This window comes from Danio rerio, chromosome 7 (assembly GCF_049306965.1).
Source record: "Danio rerio strain Tuebingen ecotype United States chromosome 7, GRCz12tu, whole genome shotgun sequence".
Classification (NCBI taxonomy): Eukaryota; Metazoa; Chordata; class Actinopteri; order Cypriniformes; family Danionidae; genus Danio; species Danio rerio.
In genome coordinates this window covers 8,174,635-8,192,779 of record NC_133182.1, presented here as the reverse complement: position 1 = coordinate 8,192,779, position 18,145 = coordinate 8,174,635, and the positions used below count along the sequence as shown (strand labels likewise).

Sequence of the window (18,145 nt, the reverse complement as noted above, 5' to 3'; positions counted from 1 at the left end):
TTTTCAAGACACTTCTATACAGCTTAAAGAGACATTTAAAGGCTTGACTAGGTTAATTAGGTCAACTAGGCAGGTTAGGTTAATTAGGCAAGTTATTGTTTAGCGATGGTTTGTTCTGTAGACTATCGGAAAATAAAGGGGTTAATAAATTTGATCTTAAAATGGCTTTTAAAAAAATTTAAAAAATGCTTTTATTTTAGCCAAAATAAAACAAATAAGACTTTCTCCAGAAGAAAAAATATTATCAGACATACTGTGAAAATTTCCTTGCTCTGTTAAATATAATTTGGGAAATATTAAAGAAATGTAAAAAAAAAAATCAAAGGGGGTGCTAATAATTCTGACTTCAACTGTATATATAATGTGATCGTGATTTTCGAAAGTATTACACTGCTTTGTAAACGTTTATTGTTACCATTTGTTGATTCTCCCTATACAGTTTAATAGAGCACTTGGACCCGGAAGCGTGACGTCACACTTAACAAGCGTATACTTTTCTCATGTGGGAACTCTTGTACAAAAACAAGTCTTCCTCTAAATCAGGGGTCACCAAACTTGTTCCTGGAGGGCCGGTGTCCTGCAGATTTCAGCTCCGAACCTAATCAAACACACCTGAACAAGCTAATCAAGGTCTTACTAGGTATACTTGAAACATCCAGGCAGGTGTGTTGAGGCAAGTTGGAGCTAAACCCTGCAGAGACACCGACCCTCCAGGACCGAGATTGGTGACCCCTGCTCTAAATGAAATCATTTGAAAATGTTTGCAAAACAAATCTTTATTTTTACACGTGCACTGTAGGTTACTGCTAAACACATAAATAGTGTTTAATGCCAACCATCTACTATAATAATCATAACTTAATTACTATCCACAGTCATCAATGCTCTCTTTCAGTCCAGTTTGTAGTAACGCCCATTGTTTCCTCCCAGCATCTCCTCAACCTTCTCCAGCAACTTCGCCACGTTTGATTCCTGATGTCTGTTGTTAAAAACGTAGCATCTATTTCCACACCTCCGGACCAGTCGTTCAAGGTCACTGCTTCTCTTAACATGCTGCTGGAGGCTCTCTCCCAATGTTTCCCCCCAGGTAAGCAGAACAATAGCATGCCTCCATGATGTTTCTCCTAGCGCAGACATTGTATGTTCTACTGCTCGTCTGTATTGACTAGTGATGGATATATAAGAGGGTATAACCAAGATGAAGGCATGTGGTCCAGGCTGACACATAGAGACACTTTGAGAGAGATGTTTTTGAAATGTGCTATTTCTGTCAGTTCCTGATCTCCATTTTAGGCCTTTAGGCTCTACAATGGTTACACGTCTGCCGGATATCTCTCCTTTCCAAGGGTTGGATCTATCAGCATCAGGGCCAACAATTGTGCATCTCGTTGGATGACGGGACGACCAGGAGTCTCCTAAAAGCATCAGTCTTAGCTCAGGTACTCTTATAAATTGGGTTGGTTGGAAATTGGTGCTTGAAGATTCAAAGAAGTCTTCCTCACTGTCCCCATCAGTATTTTCCTCCTTCTGCATGACGTCTAGCACACGTCGAGTCTTTTGATTCTTCACTGAGGTGTTGTTTTCATTGTTTTTCGTTGCTAAATCCAATCGCTGTTCACTTTCTTCTTCATTTCTTGTGCATTTCTTGTCGACTCTATTGATTTCTTCAACGTCTGCATGTTTGCTGTTGAATTCAGTGGAGTTTGTCCTCTGCTGATGCCCTGAGAAAGACTCATGTTGAATATGCTTGAGCTCTGTGTTATACAAGTACTTCTCCCATTTCTCAAGTTCCTCCCGCTTCTTTTTTAGCTTCTCTTGATTTTTATTTAACTCCTGCGCTCTTGAATCAAGTTGATTGCGTCGTTCATCGAGCTCTTTTTCTTTCCCATCTAGTGTTGTTTTTAGTAGCTCAAGCTTTTTTATATTGCTTTCAACTTCACTCTCCTTCTTCTTAAGATCTAATTCTTGGTTATGCAGAAGTTCTTGTTTTTCTGCCATGTTTTTATCTTTCATGGCGAGCTCCAATTCCAGTTGGCGCAGGTCTGATTCTTTGGTATCTAAAGATTGTTCTGGGTCTTTCAAAACATCCCGCTGTTGCTTCAGATTGTCTAACACGTCTTCATGCTGCAGTTTCTCACTCTCTTCCCTATTTTGCATGACTTTCTGTCTTTTCTCTGAAGATATTTCCTCCCCCTTAAGTTTCTGTCCTCTATGAGAAATCGCTTCTTCGACTTTTATCACCTCTTTCTCCATCTTTCCCAATGCTCTCCTGATGCTCTCAAGCTCCATTTCACGTTCGTCAGATGAAACCTGCTGCGTATCATCTTGTTTTTCCATATTTTGATGTTGCATCTGTTGAAGATTGAGTTCAATCTCCAGCTCTCTCTGAACAAGTTCTTGCTCCTTTTTTTCTACTCCATTCATTTTCTGCAGAAGATCATGTTCCTGATTCCTCAGCTGGGCTTGCCATTTCTCCATTGCACATTTGTTGTTTTGAAGTTCCTCTGAGCGCTTTAAAAGCTCTTGGGTCTTTACTTCCCACATCTGCTCACGTTTATTAAGCTCATTTTCTCTGGTTTCCAGATTCGCCTTGAGCACTTCCAAAAACTTTTCTTCTTCTTTAAGCCTGTGTTGGTCTTTATCAAAACTCTCCTTCATTTCCATCAGCTCTTGTTCGTTTCTCTTCAACTTCTGTCTAAGGTTTTCCATATCTTTCTCCTGCTTTTCAGTCAGATCTTTAATTTCCTTCTGTTTAGTTTCCAGTATATTCTCGGTTGCTTGCAAGTCAACCATTTTAACTTTAATCTCCTTCTCCTGCATGTTTAAAACATCCTCTTTGTCCTTCAGTGCCTCCTCCTTTTTCTGAACCTCCTCTGTCATCCGCAGCAGATCTTCAGCCAGGCGTTTGTTATTCTCACTCTCATTTTCCAGATTCTTCTCCTCTTCTCTAATCCTGTACACTTGCACCTCCATCTCCTGCTTTTCATTTATTATCTCTTGTTCTCTCCTATTCATTTCATCCTCTCTCGTTTGCAGTTTCTCTTCTCTCTTTTCAACCCCTCTCTCTCTCCTTCGAAGCTCTTGTTCAGTCTCTATATCCTTCATCTCATTCTCCTCATGCCTTTCTCTTAGTTTTTCATCATAATACACCTTCATGTCTTGCAAATCCTTCTCCTTTTCGTCAAGCAGTTGTTTCACCTCATCCATCTCTTCTTTTAACCCCTTTAATTCTGCAGTTTGCTCTTCACAGCGCTCATCGGAAATCTTCAGCACTTTCTCCAGTTCTCCATTCACGTTTTTAAGGTTATTGTTTTGCTCTTGCTCTTCTATATTTTGCTGTTTTAGCTCCTCCAAGCATCTATCAGCATCTTCACACTGTTGTTGTAATTGACTGATGATACGTTCCTTCTCTTTAATTTTCAGTCTAGTCTCCTCATAATGTTTCCTAACATTCTCCACCTCCTCCTTCATCCTCAAATGTTTCCTTTTGCATGCCTCCATCTTCACGTCAAACTCTTCCTCGAGGTGTTTTAATTGCGAAGCGCCTTCTTCAATGTGTTCCTGAATGCAGTTCTGCAGCTTTTCTACATTTCCTCTATGCTTTTCATTCAGGTTTTGCATCACTGTTTCCATTTCTTTGTCTTTCTTCAGCTTTCTTTGGTTTAATTTGGCTATTTCATCTTCTTTTGTTTGTAAATCTTCTTGTAAACGTTGTAGTTGAGCAGCACTTTCCTCAGTTCTCTCCTTTAACTTTTCAACATCTCTGTGTTGTTTGTTAATGTTTTCCAACAGTTTGTTAATTTCTCTCTCTTTCTCCTGCTCTTTTGCTCTCAATTGGGTTATTTCCCCATGTTTGGTTATTAATTCCTCCTCTAAATGCTTCACCCGAGCAACACTTTCCTCAATGTTTGATTGCATGTTGTTTTTACATTTTTCAGTGTCCTGCCTTTGGCTGACAATGTTTTCCATAAGCGTGTGAATTTCTTTATCTTTCTCCAGCTCTCTTTGGTTTAATTTGGCTATTTCATCTTCTTTATTTTGTAGCTTTTCTTGTAAACGCTGTAGTTGAGCTGCACTTTCCTCAATGCTCTCTCCTAACTTTTCAACATCTGTGTGTTTTTTGTTGATGTTTTCCAACAGTTTGTTCATTTCTCTGTCTTTCTCCAGCTCTTTTGCTCTTAATTGAGTGATTTTCTCCTCTTTTATTTTTAATTCCTCCTCTAAACGCTTCACCCGAGCAGCACTTTCCTCAATATTTGATTGCATGCTGTTTTTATATTTTTCAGCATCCTGCTTTTGGCTGACAATGTTTTCCATAAGCGTGTGAATTTCTTTGTCTTTCCCCAGTCCTCTTTGGTTTAATTTGGCTATTTCATCTTCTTTTGTTAGTAACTCTTCTTGTAAATGCTGTAGTTGAGCTGCACTTTCCTCAACACTCTCTCTTAACTTTTCAATGTCTGCCTGCTTTTCGTTAATGTTTTCCTGCAGGGTGTTCATTTCTCTGTCTTTCTCCTGCTCTTTTGCTCTTAACTGAGTGATTTCCTCCTCTTTTATTTTTAATTCCTCCTCTAAATGCTTCATATGAGCAACACTTTCCTCAATGTTTGATTGCATGTTGTTTTTATATTTTTCAGCTTCCTGCTTTTGGCTGACAATGTTTTCCATAAGCGTGTGAATTTCTTTATCTTTCTCCAGCTCTCTTTGGTTTAATTTAGCCATTTCATCTTCTTTATTTCGTAGCTCTTCTTGTAAATGCTGTAGTTGAGCTGCAGTTTCCTCAACACTCTCTCTTAACTTTTCAATGTCTGTCTGCTTTTCGTTAATGTTTTCCAACAGTTTGTTCATTTCTCTGTCTTTCTCCAGCTCTTTTGCTCTTAATTGAGTGATTTCCTCCTCTTTTATTTTTAATTCTTCCTCTAAACGCTTCATCTGAGCAGCACTTTCCTCAATGTTTGATAGCATGTTGTTTTTACATTTCTCAGCATCCTGCTTTTGGCCTGCAATGTTTTCCGTAAGTGTGTGAATTTCTTTGTCTTTCTGCAGCTCTCTTTGTCTTAATTTGGTTATTTCCTCTTCTCTTATTTCCACCTCTTCCTCTAATTGCTTAAGTTGAGCTGCACTTTGCGTAATGTGTTCCTGGATGCTTTCTCTTAATTTTTCAACATCGTTCTGTTTTTTGGCGATGTTTTGCTTAAGTATGTCAATTTCTCGTTCTTTCTCTTGGCCTCTTTGACTTAATTTTTCTATTTCTCCTTCCTTTTCTTTGACTGCCTCTTGTAAATGTATTAGCTGAGCAGCATTTTCTTGTGCATTGTCTCCTAACTTGTCAATTTCAGCTTGTTTTTCGATAATGCTTTGCATTAGTATTTTAATGTCTTTGTCTTTCTCCAGCTCGCCTTGTTTTAATTTGATTATTTCATCATCTTTTGTTGTCAACTCTTCCTCCAGAGCTTTTAGTTCGGCTGTGTGTTTTTTAGTATTTGCGTGGACAACGTCTCTTAGCTTTTCAATGTTTCTCTGTTTTTCAGTAATGTTTTCCATCAGTGTCTCTATTTCTCTGTCCTTTTCCTGATCTCTTTGTCTTAATTTGACCATTTCATCTTCTTTTAGCTGAAGTTTTTCTTGCGTTTCAGCATTTCGATGCAGCTCATTTTCTTTTTCTCTCATCGTTCGCTCTATTTCTTCATCTTTCCCAACAAGCTTATCAATGAGCTTGTTGTATTTCTCGACTACACTGTCATGCATTTCTCTCTCAGCTTCTGTCGTCTTCACTTGCTCTTGAAAGGACATCCGCAGCTGCTCCATCTCTTTGGTCATCATCTCTATCATCTCTCTGAGCTTGTCCATCTCTTTCTCTTTCTCCTCATCTTTATCGTTTCGTTCTTTTTCTGTGTTCACAGCATTGCGTTTCGCCTCTTCGATTTCTCTGGAAAGCTTTTCAATTTTATTATCCTTTGCCTTCAGTTGGCTTTCTTTCATTGTGATCTCTTCTTGATGTCTCTGTTGTGATGCATCCATCTCTTTTTGAGTCTCTTCAACCTTCCCTTTCATCATTTCCCTCTCTTTTTTAGCATCCATCAATTGGTTTAGAAGCTCATTCATCTCATCCACATGTTTATGCTGAATTTCAGCATCTCTCTCTTTCCGCTCTTGCTCCATCAATGCACCCAATCGTTCCACTTCCAGCAGCTTCATTTGAAGTTCATCCACTTTTTCTTCCCCTTCACGTTCTTGTACCTCTAGTTTCATCACCAGCTGCTCTTTCTCTTTCAATAAGTGATCGTAACTCACCATGACTTTGCTCAGTTTAGAGCTCAGCTCTTGCAACTCTTGCTCCTTGTCTTCCGTTAACCAAGCCATCCTCTCCTCAAGCTCACCCATCACACTTCTCCGGTCATCTTCACCCTTATACTGCACTTCCTCTCTCTCAGCCTTCCCAGGAGATTGCACTTTATCTTTTTTGCGTCTTTCGAAGAACCACCGAATGCTCCTAACCTCTCGTTCCTTCATCTTCTTCAGTTCCTCCTCCTGCCGTTGAAGCTTCTCGTTGAACTCCTTGACTCTCAGTTGAAACTTCTCATTCTTTTGTCTTCCCAAATCTTGAATCTCATGCACTAGTGGCAAGAATGCCTCACAGCGATTTCCCGCCACCATCTTCTCAATCTTCTCCAGAAGTTCTGTTATTTGTGTTTGGGAAATCTGCGAATCCGGAGATGATTTGCTGCTGATGACATGAAATCTGTTTGAACATCGTTCCACCAACCAGCGAAGTTCCTTCCCTCCTCCTTGGATGTGCTGCTCAATTGTGACTCCTTCTCGTAGCTGGTCGCCCCGTGTGAACAGAAGCAGCGTATGTCTCCAGACAGCTTCTCCTAAGAGCTCCATGTGCTCCCGGACCACCTGTGCTTGAACAAACGCATCCACTCTCAATGTCAAAAGAAATGCATGAGGTCCAGGAGGACACAGAGTCACGCTCAATCCTATCTCTCGCTTCACTCTCTCTGGAGTAATTCCCTCAGGTCCGCCTTCCCATCCGGGCACATCCACCACTGTCACCAGTCTATTAGACACCTCTGTCTGCTGTCTGGAACATTCCTCTGTAGCCTCTTTGCTTTGAAAGTATCCTGGTCCTCCGAGGATGGCGTTCCCAGCAGAGCTTTTCCCCGTCTCTCTTTCTCCCAGCAGAACCAGTCTCAGCTCCGGGAAACGCCTTGAACCTCTGGAGAAGAGATTTCTTTCTTCCAGGTCTTCAATTTGAGGATTGTCACCTAGCAGAGACAGAAGAAACAATGCAACATATTAATTTATTGAAGCTGTTGACATTATATAAGGGATAACGCATGTCTAGATCCACACGGAATCTGCGCCACACAAATCCGCAGATTTCTGCATATTTTTAGCCTCTCATTGAGTCTATTTATTTGCTTGTATAAATGTGTGTAAAGTCATATTTATTCAATTAATTAAAAAAAATTATTTTAATAATAATATTGACTAATATGAAAGTGTTTATTTGATTTATTTACAATACAGATTGTAAAGTAATATTTTCTTTCTGTTAGTTAATATATTATATGATAGACTAAATAGATCCAGATGGATTTGCATTGTAAACATTATATAAATGATAAAAAGCTGTTATTATTTATTTCATATATTAAGTTGTTGGTGACGCAGTGGCGCAGTAGGTAGTGCTGTTGCCTCACAGCAAGAAGGTTGCTGGTTTGAGCCTCGGCTGGGTCAGTTGGCATTTCTGTGTGGAGTTTGCATGTTTGCATGTTTCCTCTGGGTGTTCTGGTCCCCCCCCCCACAGTCCAAAGACGTGTGGTACAGGTGAATTGGGTAGGCTGAATTGTCCATAGTGTATGAGTGTGTGTGTGTTTTCCAGAGATGGGTTGCAGCTGAAAGGGCATCCGCTGTGTAAAAAAACGTGCTGGATAAGTAGGCAGTTAATTCCGCTGTGGCGACCCCGGATTAATAAAGGGACTAAGCCAAAAAGAAAATGAATGAATAAATGAAGGAAGACAAAACTAATGTTAGCCTATCTCCACATTGATCCCCTGTAACGTTATTCTACCCCTGTGAAAATAATAAATACGGTAGCTTCATTTGGAATCTTCAGAAACCCACAAGTGACGTCAGAGACACTGTCTATAATTAAATTCAGTCTATGGTCATACCTGACAAATTTGGTAAATTATTTTGCTGCAAAAAGCAAAGGTAATTTAGACAATTTTTAACATGCCAATAACTATGGAATAAGCAGGAAAATCTGTCTTGCTGTTCGTTAAAGGATTTTAATTGCACTTCTGCTCATGCATTTAAAATCATTTAACATATGGCAATCCATCGTAGTATCCCTCACCCTGTTTTACTGCACACACAAAATTATTGTTTTCTCTAAACTTAAAATTTCTGTCTGTTTTTCATTTGTTTGCCCACAGTATTTTCATTTCTCTGTCTTTCTCCAGATCTTTTGTTTTTAATTGGACTATTTATTTGTCTTTTATTTTTCAATTCTTCCTCTAAATCAGGGGTGTCAAACTCATTTTAGCTCGGGGGGCCACATGGAGGAAAATCTATTTCCAAGTGGGCCGGACTGGTAAGATTAAGGTATACAGTGCTCAGCATATACAGTATAAGTACACCTCTCACAAATCTCACTTTTAAATTAATATTTTTAATAGAAAGCTAAACAATATCATATTTGTGCATATACAATAGATAAGTCAGTACTGAAGCCAAATGTGGAGCTAATCTAGCAAAAATATCGTATGATAATGGTCTAAGAACTAGTACAGAGAAATTTATGTTACAGAAAAATATTAAATACAAATTTTAAAAAGAGGAAAAATCGAGAAGCAAAAAAAAAATACCTGAAATTTTGTAGTATTTTGCAATATTTTAGTTAAATTTAATTGTATTATCTTTCCATTTGTAAATATGTTTGGTGACTAAAATATTATTTTAATAAATATATATGTTTAAAAAAATGTTTAAATGCACCAAAATACATTTCCTATATTTATTGAGAAATGAAGAAAAATATAGATTTTTCTACAAAAAAACAAAATATACAATATACATTTGTATGGGGGTGTACTCAATAATTATGCTTAATAATTATGCTGAGCACTGTATATAACTTAAAAACAACAACTTCAGATTGTTTTCTTTGTTTTAATATGATCAACATAAAGCATAAAGCTGGGGCCTGAGGACTTCGCAATCTCATGGAAATTTGTAACTTTTTGTTCGAATGAGTTCAAACTAATTTATTTGTGCAGTTTAGTAGGATTAGCTTATCCCCCAATGATGGTTGGGCTTAGGGGTGTGGTTGAGTGCCATGTCTACTTTTTTGTATCATACATTTTTATACAACTGAACTCGTATGAATTAGCCACTAAACTGACAAAATGTGAAATAGTTACGTGTCCTTGTGAGATCACCTCAGTGTGGTATGGCAGGGCATAGATGTGCTCTATCTCTCTGAGAAGGCCTCCAAATTGACGCTGATTCAGGCCTCTGGATCAGATGAAATTAACAGTTTGCAATTGCGCCGTCTATTGGACACAATTGGAACAGCAAGTTCTTTTATTGAAAAATTGCAGCTTGTTTTTATACTTTACAGAATCATCTCGCGGGCCAGATTAAACCCATTTGGGGCCTGACTGTGTAAAGCCACTTAAAACAAAACGAAAATACAATGTATATGCCAAGTTCAGCGGCTAATCAGCTGGAATCAGCGAAACCTAGGGCTCTATTTTGACGGTCCATGCGCAGAGCGCAAAACGCAGGGGGCAAACGCTTTCAGGGCGTGTCAGAACGCATTTTTGCTAATTTACGGATGGGAAAATGAGCTTTGCGCCAAGGCGCATGGGCTAAAAGGGTTGAGTTAATTTTCTTAATGAGTTATAGGTGTGTTTTGAGAATAAACCAATTAGAGTCTCGTCTCCCATTCCCTTTAAGAGTCAGCTGCGTCACGCCAAGAGCGCATTCGCTATTTACAGGACGCAAAGCAAGTCTAAGTGGAAAAAATTAGCATTTCAAAAGCAAACAGTTAACAGTTGACAGTTTTTTAACAGAAAACTGTTAAACAGAGCATCTACTGCGTGACAATGAGAGATAATGGAACTACTTTCACATTCGCTCTTGGATAGGGAAACGCACAGACATCAATTAGTCTATAAATAATTAATTTCGTTTGTTAAGCGCAAAGATTTGTTTCAAAACTATTTCCAAATTCAGTTCTATTTTCTAGCAAACGAATAAATGAACAATAATGACCAAGCGTGGTCAAAATACTGAGTTATTTCCAAATACACCTGCTATGCCCCATATGGTCTAAAACCTGACAGGTGGGCAAATCTAAGCCTGTTTTTAATAAAACAAATATAAATATGGATATAATAAATAATACTGCTAATAATAATAACATTATACAAAAGCAAATTGTTATGAATGAACTGAAAAAGCCTCCCGAGATGAAGAAGACATAAAAGCAGTGGTTTTTCATATTTATGTAGGCTAGAAAATAATGTTTTGTAATATTTTAATCCTTTATATTTATATCATACATCTATTCTTATTATATCCTGTATATATATATCCTTAATATTTACATTTTTTCATATGTAAAGATATTTGCCTATTGCTCTCTTGTGCGTATTAAGCAGTGTGTTAGCGAGGCACAACTCTGCGCCGGAGTTTAGACCGGGTTAGTTTTGGTCTAATGAAAAATCTATCATAGTTTCTCAAATTAGCAACGCGCCAGCGGTCCGCCTCAGAACGCCTTCCTTTTTAGACCAGAACGCCTATGGGCGCACAAATGAGCATTAATGCATTTGCTATTTAAACAGCGTAGCGCAACGCCTCAAAACTACTCTTACGCCAAGCTGAAACTACCAAAAGACTATTTTGCCTCGTCTTGCGCCACACTGCGCCGGGTGTATGATAGGGCCACTAGTGACACTCAAGTGGACACGCCCTTAATTATGCAGACTTAATATATAGAAACGGATGAGTTATAAAAAATGTACCCCCCTCACCGTTGTTATGAAGGGTGATATTAGCTATATGCACCTAAATCATTTTTTTGTAGCAGGCTGTAAACACCTTTTTTCTGCTGTAAAGTTGCCCCGTTTTAAAGGGCCATGAAACCCCCTCGTTTCAGCAGGGTGTTTTCACACCTCTACTTCGGAAAAAGTCAGAAAAGCGGGCGTGTCCAGTTCTGTTTAGGGGGGAGTGTCGGAGGAACTAAAGTGGGATGGTGTGGGAGTGTCTATTTGGGCACGCGCGAGTTTCAGTCAAAATACTCACACGAGAAAGTGATGGTGTATTTTTTACAGTCATTGTGTTTAACCTACATGGACATCTGTAGTTGAATTATTTGCCAGATTATTAAATGTTGGACTTTAACTGCAGTTTGGCTCTTTCATTCAGGGAATTCATTCATGCCCCTTGCGACCAACGCGATATTTGATTCGAGGATCTGCTCTAAGCGTGTATTTTTCATGCAATGTTTGATACCGCACGGCGAATGAGAGAAAAAAAAGCTCCGCAATTCCCGGAAACTTAGATCCACACGGCAGGTAGCGTCAGAAAGCCGCGTGTGTTATTCCGGTCACTAAATGCGGTGCTAACATTTCTGCACTCAGTGCAATAGTTAACTTAATTCGATACGAACAAACTGAATAAACAAAGAACTGGTCGCTCACTTAGCAAATCTGTAGAGACAGGACAATCACCAGCAACTAGAGCCGCGTCTTTATTAAGAGAAGACTACAAGCAAATCCGGATTTCAGCGTTTGCAGATGAGAACAGCTCTCAGGTAAACAATAATCCTCCTTAGACACGTAAGTTATTGTTGTCGAGCGTCGCGTACACTGTTAATCCACACGTGAGTCCGAGCTCTCACAGAGAGAAAATGAAAACGAAACTTAATGGCAGCAAACTATAAAAGCAACACTCCACGCTTGTTTTGCCAACACAACGTGGCGTCTCTGGTGTAAACAGTGACACTAATGAATATTAATGAAGTTGCAGAATAGAGCGGGCTGATTGGTTTGAACCAAGCCTTACTCATGCATTAATGCATCACACTGTAAGACGTAATAAGACACACTCTGGCACAGACGTCCAGTCTGCACGCTGGAATACACGCTATTATGTCATGACCGTGACGCAGCTTCAAAAATTCGTTTCAAACCGGAAGTACGAATTTGCTTGAAATAACGCAAAAACAACCAATTTACACTTTTTAGTGAAATATAGGTGTCCTAATAGTGTTTTTAGCAGTGTGGGACACATATACGACTGTCAACAGCTCAAAAAATGTGTTTTGGTGTTTCGTGACCCTTTAACAGTGGGCTCAATAGAAATTTGCTCCATATGGAGCCAGGACTCGCTGAATTTCGATGAATTGCAGTTTCGGTTACTTCCGTGTTAGCTTCACGAGGGAGAGCAGGAGGTTGCCGCTGGCTGTAAATGCTTTATTTGAGCAGCACTTTCCCCAATGTTGGATTGCATGCTGTTTTAACATTCCTCAGCATTCCTCTATTGGCCAATAATGTTATGCATAAGTGTGTGAATTTCTTAGTCTTTCCTTATATCATGAAAAGCTTTTACTCTCACCTGAGGTATTTATTTGACTTTTTTTCTGCAAAATAGTATTAATGTGAATAATTTAGCAGTAACTCACTCATCAGCACGGCTCTGATGGTCCCCCGGTGCGTCTGCGCCTCCATCAACCTTTGTTTTTTCCTCCGTTCTCTCGCTCTCCGTTTGCTCTCCACCTCCAGCTCCAGGAACAGCAGATCCATCCCATAATATCTGCCTTTTCTCTCCTCCACCAGCCGATCCATCTTCCCCATCAGCTCCTTCACCTGCGACCCATCATCAACTCTCCGCTTGTTCTCCAAAACATGAAACCGGTTCCCACATCGCTCTAGGAGCCTCTGGAAAGACTTGCCACCATTTTGGATCCGCTGTTCGATTGGGACGGAGCCCAGTTCATCACCTCTGGTGAACAGCACTAATGTATGATCCCACACCGCTTTTCCCAGCAACTCAAGATGCTCTTCTATCTGCTGATGGTATTCGGCTGTCACCGATGTGCAGGATCGTACCACTAGAAGCACAGCATGAGGGCCTGGAGGACATAAAGACACGCTTCGCTTGGTTTCCCTCCTCACCCATTCGGGAGTCCCGTTCGCAGAGTAGTACCATTCCCAGCCTGGAGTGTCCACAACTGTAACCCGCCGTCCCGCCACATCTGCGCGCCTCTTCACACACTCTTCAGTGGGTTTGTTGGTCTCAAAGCCTCCTGCAAGGCCCAGGATGGTGTTTCCTGCTGAGCTCTTTCCAGCGCCTTTGCGGCCCAATAAAACCAAGCGGAGTTCAGGAAGAGGAGACGGACTGGGACCTCCTCCATTGGACTCTGTTGACTGCAGCCTACGATCTGTGGGAGAGAGAGGTAATGTTCAGTTTTAATCAGTATGTGGTTGGGGGCGTAACACATACGCATGCCATTTAATTGGCTACCCTTTCTTTATGTTGGTGGCTGTTTTTGCCCCATTGACTTCCATTATAATCGCATTTTTTGATTGCAAAACCATGACACAATATAATCATGCATTCTTAACTGTTGCTGGTTTTCCCTGTTGGGAAGAGGCCAAATGTATCATCCTGCAGCCCAAGACTCACTAAAGCTAAGTCAGCCTGGTCAGTACCTGGATGGCAGACCACATGGGAAAGCTAGGTTGCTGTTGGAAGTGGCGTTAGTGAAGCCAGCAGGGGGCGCTCAACCTGTGGTCTGTGTGAGTCCTAATGCCCCAGTATAGTGAAGGGGACACTATACTGTCAGTGAGCGCTGTGTTTTGGATAAGTTCTGACTTTCTGTGGTCATCAAGAATCCCATGGCACTTCTCCTAAAGAGCAGGGGTTTAACCCTGGTTGTCCTGGCCAAATTCCCTCTATTGGCCCTTACCAATCATGGCTTCCTAACCATTCCCATCTACTGAATTGGCTGTATCACTGTCTCTCCACTCCCTCTTTAGCTGGTGTATGATGAGCGCACAGGTGCCGTTGTCCTGTGGCTGCTGTCCCATCATCCAAGTGGATACAACACACTGGTGGTGGAGTGAAGAGACCCCTCTCATAATTGTGAAATGCGTTATAAATAAACACAGAACACATAATTTTACTGCTGATCATCAGTTGGCAGCATTACCTCTTTAGATAGGCCCGTGTAAAAGCAATTCTGGCTTTTTTATGGAGTAAAACGGCAGATTACAGTGTGTGTGCTTAAATACACCTACTATGTTTATTGTGAAAGCTGAGCTACTTATTTTCTCAGACATATAAAGATAAGTGTGCAAAGGTCTCTCACACAAACTCACTATACTCGATATAGAAAGCAGAAAGCTTTTTTTGCTCTGCAACTGATGATCAACAGTAAAAATTAGAAAATTTTACTTCTTCCCAATATGGAAAAGCAGCAACAATCAAGAATGCGTGATTATATTGTGACATTGCTTTGCAATCAAAAATGTCACTATAATGGTAGAAAAAGAAAGGAAAGGGTAGTCAATTTGAGTGTATTGTTAAAGTTTTACACATTTTCAAAGCATTTTCCCAAAATCTGTGTCAAAATAAGATTTTTCACCAAAAGTCATACAATTTGCTCAAACAGAGAAAGTAGTGGCCAAATTAAGACTCAGAATCACGCCAGAGTGGATGAAAACATCCCCAACAGCACACAAGGGTCATTTTCTTACTTCTCACTTGTTCCAAACCTGTTTGAGTTTCTTTCTTCTGTTGAACACAAAGAGTTATATATATTAAGGATTGTTGGAGTAAAAAGCCATTGACCTCCATAGTATTTTTTGTTCCTACTATGTATGTCAATGGGCAGCATGGTGGCTCAGTGGTTAGCACTGTCACCTCACAGCAAGAATGTCACTGGTTTAAGTCCTGGCTGGGCCAGTTGGCATTTCTGTGTGGAGTTTGTATGTTCTCCCTGTATTGATGTGGGTTTCATGACATGTGGTGTAGGTGAATTGAGTAAACAAAATTGGCCGTAGTGTATAAGTTTGTGCGTGTGTGTGTGTGTGTAAATGCGAGAGTGTATGGGCTTTTCATTTAGTACATTTACATTTAGTCATTTAGCAGACGCTTTTATCCAAAGCGACTTACAAATGAGGACAAGGAAGCAATTTACACAACTAAGAGCAACAATGAATAAGTGCTGTAGGCAAGTTTCAGGTCTGTAAAGTCTAAGAAGGGAAGTATTAGTAGTATTAGTTTTTTTTTTTTTTTTTGGGTACAGTTAGTGTGATATTCAGAGAAGCAATTGCAGATTAGGAAGTGAAGTGGAGACTAAATAGTTGAGTTTTTAGTCGTTTTTAGAGTTTTTAGTCATTTCTTGAATACTTGGGCTTTTCCCAATACTGGGTTGTGGCTGGAAGGACATCCTTTGTGTAAAACATATGCCGGATAAGTTGGCGGTTCATTCCGCTGTGGTAACCATTGATGAATAAGGAACTATGCCGAAGGAAAATGAATGAATGATTGTCAATGGCATATTTTTCCTGCTTTCACAGTGTCTTGTTTTATGGTCAAAAGAAGAAAGAAACATATACAATAGTAGAATTACTTGAGGGTGTGTAAATAGTAAATATAGTTACTTATAAATTGAACCTTTTTACAACATATGTCATGTATGTTTTTGCTGATTATTGGGATAAGGCTTGCTTCTCTCTTTGTAACTTTTCAAGGTGCCGTATGTAAGATTGAAATCTAGTGGTTGAATTAGGTATTACAGTCCAAAACCACAAACTTTTTTACCCAGCCCCACCTTCGATAACTTCACGCAAATGCAGGTTGCCAGATTGACGACACTAACAAGAGCAAGCGTGCCTGATTATCAAGCCTAATCTGTTTCATATTAAAAGGAGTTTTTGTCCAAATATTACCTGAATTTTTAATTTAGAAATTATTTTTATATTTTGTGGCTAAACGGCAGCATAAACTACTATCACAATAATCATCTCAGATACTGATTTTGTGCATTTTTCAGTGTTAAATGCTTCAATGTGAATATGCAAAACCTACATACATACAGTAAGCCAAATTTTGACAAACCTAAGACATGCTTAAAATGTATTTTATTGCATCATATAAAATAATATCAAACTATGTGCATGAAAGCGCAAATGCTTTTCACATAAAATGTTAAAACATAATAAGCTGTTTAAAAAGCTGGAATCGAGTAATAATATTGAAAATTCAGCTTTAAATTAAAGGAATAAATAACTTTTTGAAAGCTATTAAAATACAGAACGTTTGTCTTAATTTATAATTTACCTTTGATCTTTAAACATTCTCGTTTAAATAAACATATGATCACATGACACTAAAGATTGAAATTGAGCTTTAAATTGCAGGAATAAATTACATTTTAAATCAGTATTTAATTTAAATAACATTTTATTTTATTTAAATATTATTTAATTTAATAATATTAATATTTAAATAGGCGAGGCAGTGGTGCAGTGGGTAGCATGTTCGCTGGTTCGAACCTCGGCTCAGTTGGCGTTTCTGTGTGGAGTTTGCATGTTCTCCCTGTCTTCGCGTGGGTTTCCTCCGGGTGCTCCGGTTTCCCCCACAGTCCAAAGATATGCGGTACCGGTGAATTGGGTTGGCTAAATTGTCCGTAGTGTATCAAATTGTGTGTGGATGTTTCCCAGAGATGGGTTGCGGCTGGAAGGGCATGTGCTGCGTAAAAACTTGCTAGATAAGTTGGCGGTTCATTCCACTGTGGCGACCCCGGACTAATAAAAGGACTAAGCCGACATGAAAATGAATGTATTTAAATAAAAAAAACAATATATCACTTTTTTTTACAGTGTTTAGTATTTTATCAAATAAATGTATAAAAAAAAATAACTTAGTGTGTAGAAAATGCTTTTTTAACATTAAAAAGTCATACTGATCCTAAACTCTGGCTGGTAGTGTGTGCATAAATATATACTTTATGTATTAGATAGATGACATTGTAAGCTGAGGCCTAAAACATCCATCACAAGAATTTCTAATACAGGGATTCCAAAACGAAATTATAGACCCTAAAAAAATACAGTAATTTTACTGGATTAAGTAAAAAACACCAATACTAATGACACATAAAAGACCAATTAGTTTTTATGTTTAAAAATAAAGGAAAAAATATTTGTAAAGTTTATCACAGTAATTATTGTGAAAAAAAATAAGAATTGTCATTTGCAAAGAAAAAAGGTCTTGCATTATATTAGAAATGCACAAACATGCATTAATTTTGATATGCATTATTTATCTGATGCAATAACATACAGACATGTCTCCACCATTGCGTGCGTGTCTCCAGAAGTGTGTGTGTGTGTGACTGTGTGTGTGCTTCACCATTGTCTATTCAATCATATAATCAAACTTCTCTCACCTAAAAATGAGGTCTCCATCTTTGTCCGTCTGTCTTCTTCCTCCTGTGTTCTTCCTCTTGAGTTATAGTTTTGACATTGGCTTTGTTTTACGCTTTATTAACTTTAAAAAGTGCTCAATTGACTTCCTAGTGATGCGCAGAACAACAGTGGAGCGGAACAGAGCTGAGCGTGGAGGCTGGTCATGTGACTAACCTGTGGTTTCTGTAACTTGCACAGGAAACAGCATGTACTGCTCGCGTTGGTCTGACGGAAATCAAACAGGAGGCTTTGCGGTCAGTGTTGCTCATTTCATATGGGGATTAACTTACTCTGTGTCTGGGTGCTTTGTTTTGAATTATGGTGAACAGGAAGGTTTATTTGTTTTTTGTCAAATAGGTCTTTAGCAGTGTTTTAGAGTGATTAGCACTATTAAAAATGGGTTTATTTATTATTATGAAATAGTATTAAAAAATTATAATTTTACATATACATTTATTTTGTCATGTTTTATTAAATATATATTTTCAAGGTTAAACAATCTGTTTATTTACATGTGAATGATATATTTTTAGCTTTTATTTTCATTTTTATCATTTTATTTTAATATATAATTAATATGAAAATAAATAAAATATATAGTTTGTAATGCATATTTTAATTTTTGCCGATTTTTGTCATTTTTATTTATT

At 38.8% G+C, this 18,145-nt stretch overlaps 1 protein-coding gene across 1 annotated transcript; it reads right to left on the bottom strand.

Annotated features, from left to right (window-relative positions):
• Nucleotides 1–891: 891 nt before the first annotated feature.
• si:dkey-185m8.2 lies at nt 892–17,822 on the bottom strand. Its single transcript, XM_005166357.6, has 3 exons — nt 17,477–17,822; nt 12,701–13,459; nt 892–7,268 (listed from the first exon to the last, which is right to left on the bottom strand). The coding sequence occupies exons 1-3, from the start codon at nt 17,493–17,495 to the stop codon at nt 892–894; spliced, it is 7,155 nt and encodes a 2,384-aa protein (XP_005166414.1). The 5' UTR covers nt 17,496–17,822.
• Nucleotides 17,823–18,145: the final 323 nt, after the last annotated feature.

What these genes read in the sequence shown, in the direction of transcription:
- si:dkey-185m8.2 (XM_005166357.6), bottom strand. An exon ending in CATCAGAGCCGTGCTGATGA is followed by an intron (nt 7,269 to 12,700) that starts GTGAGTTACTGC and finishes TGTCTCTGCTAG; the next exon opens with GTGACAATCCTCAAATTGAA.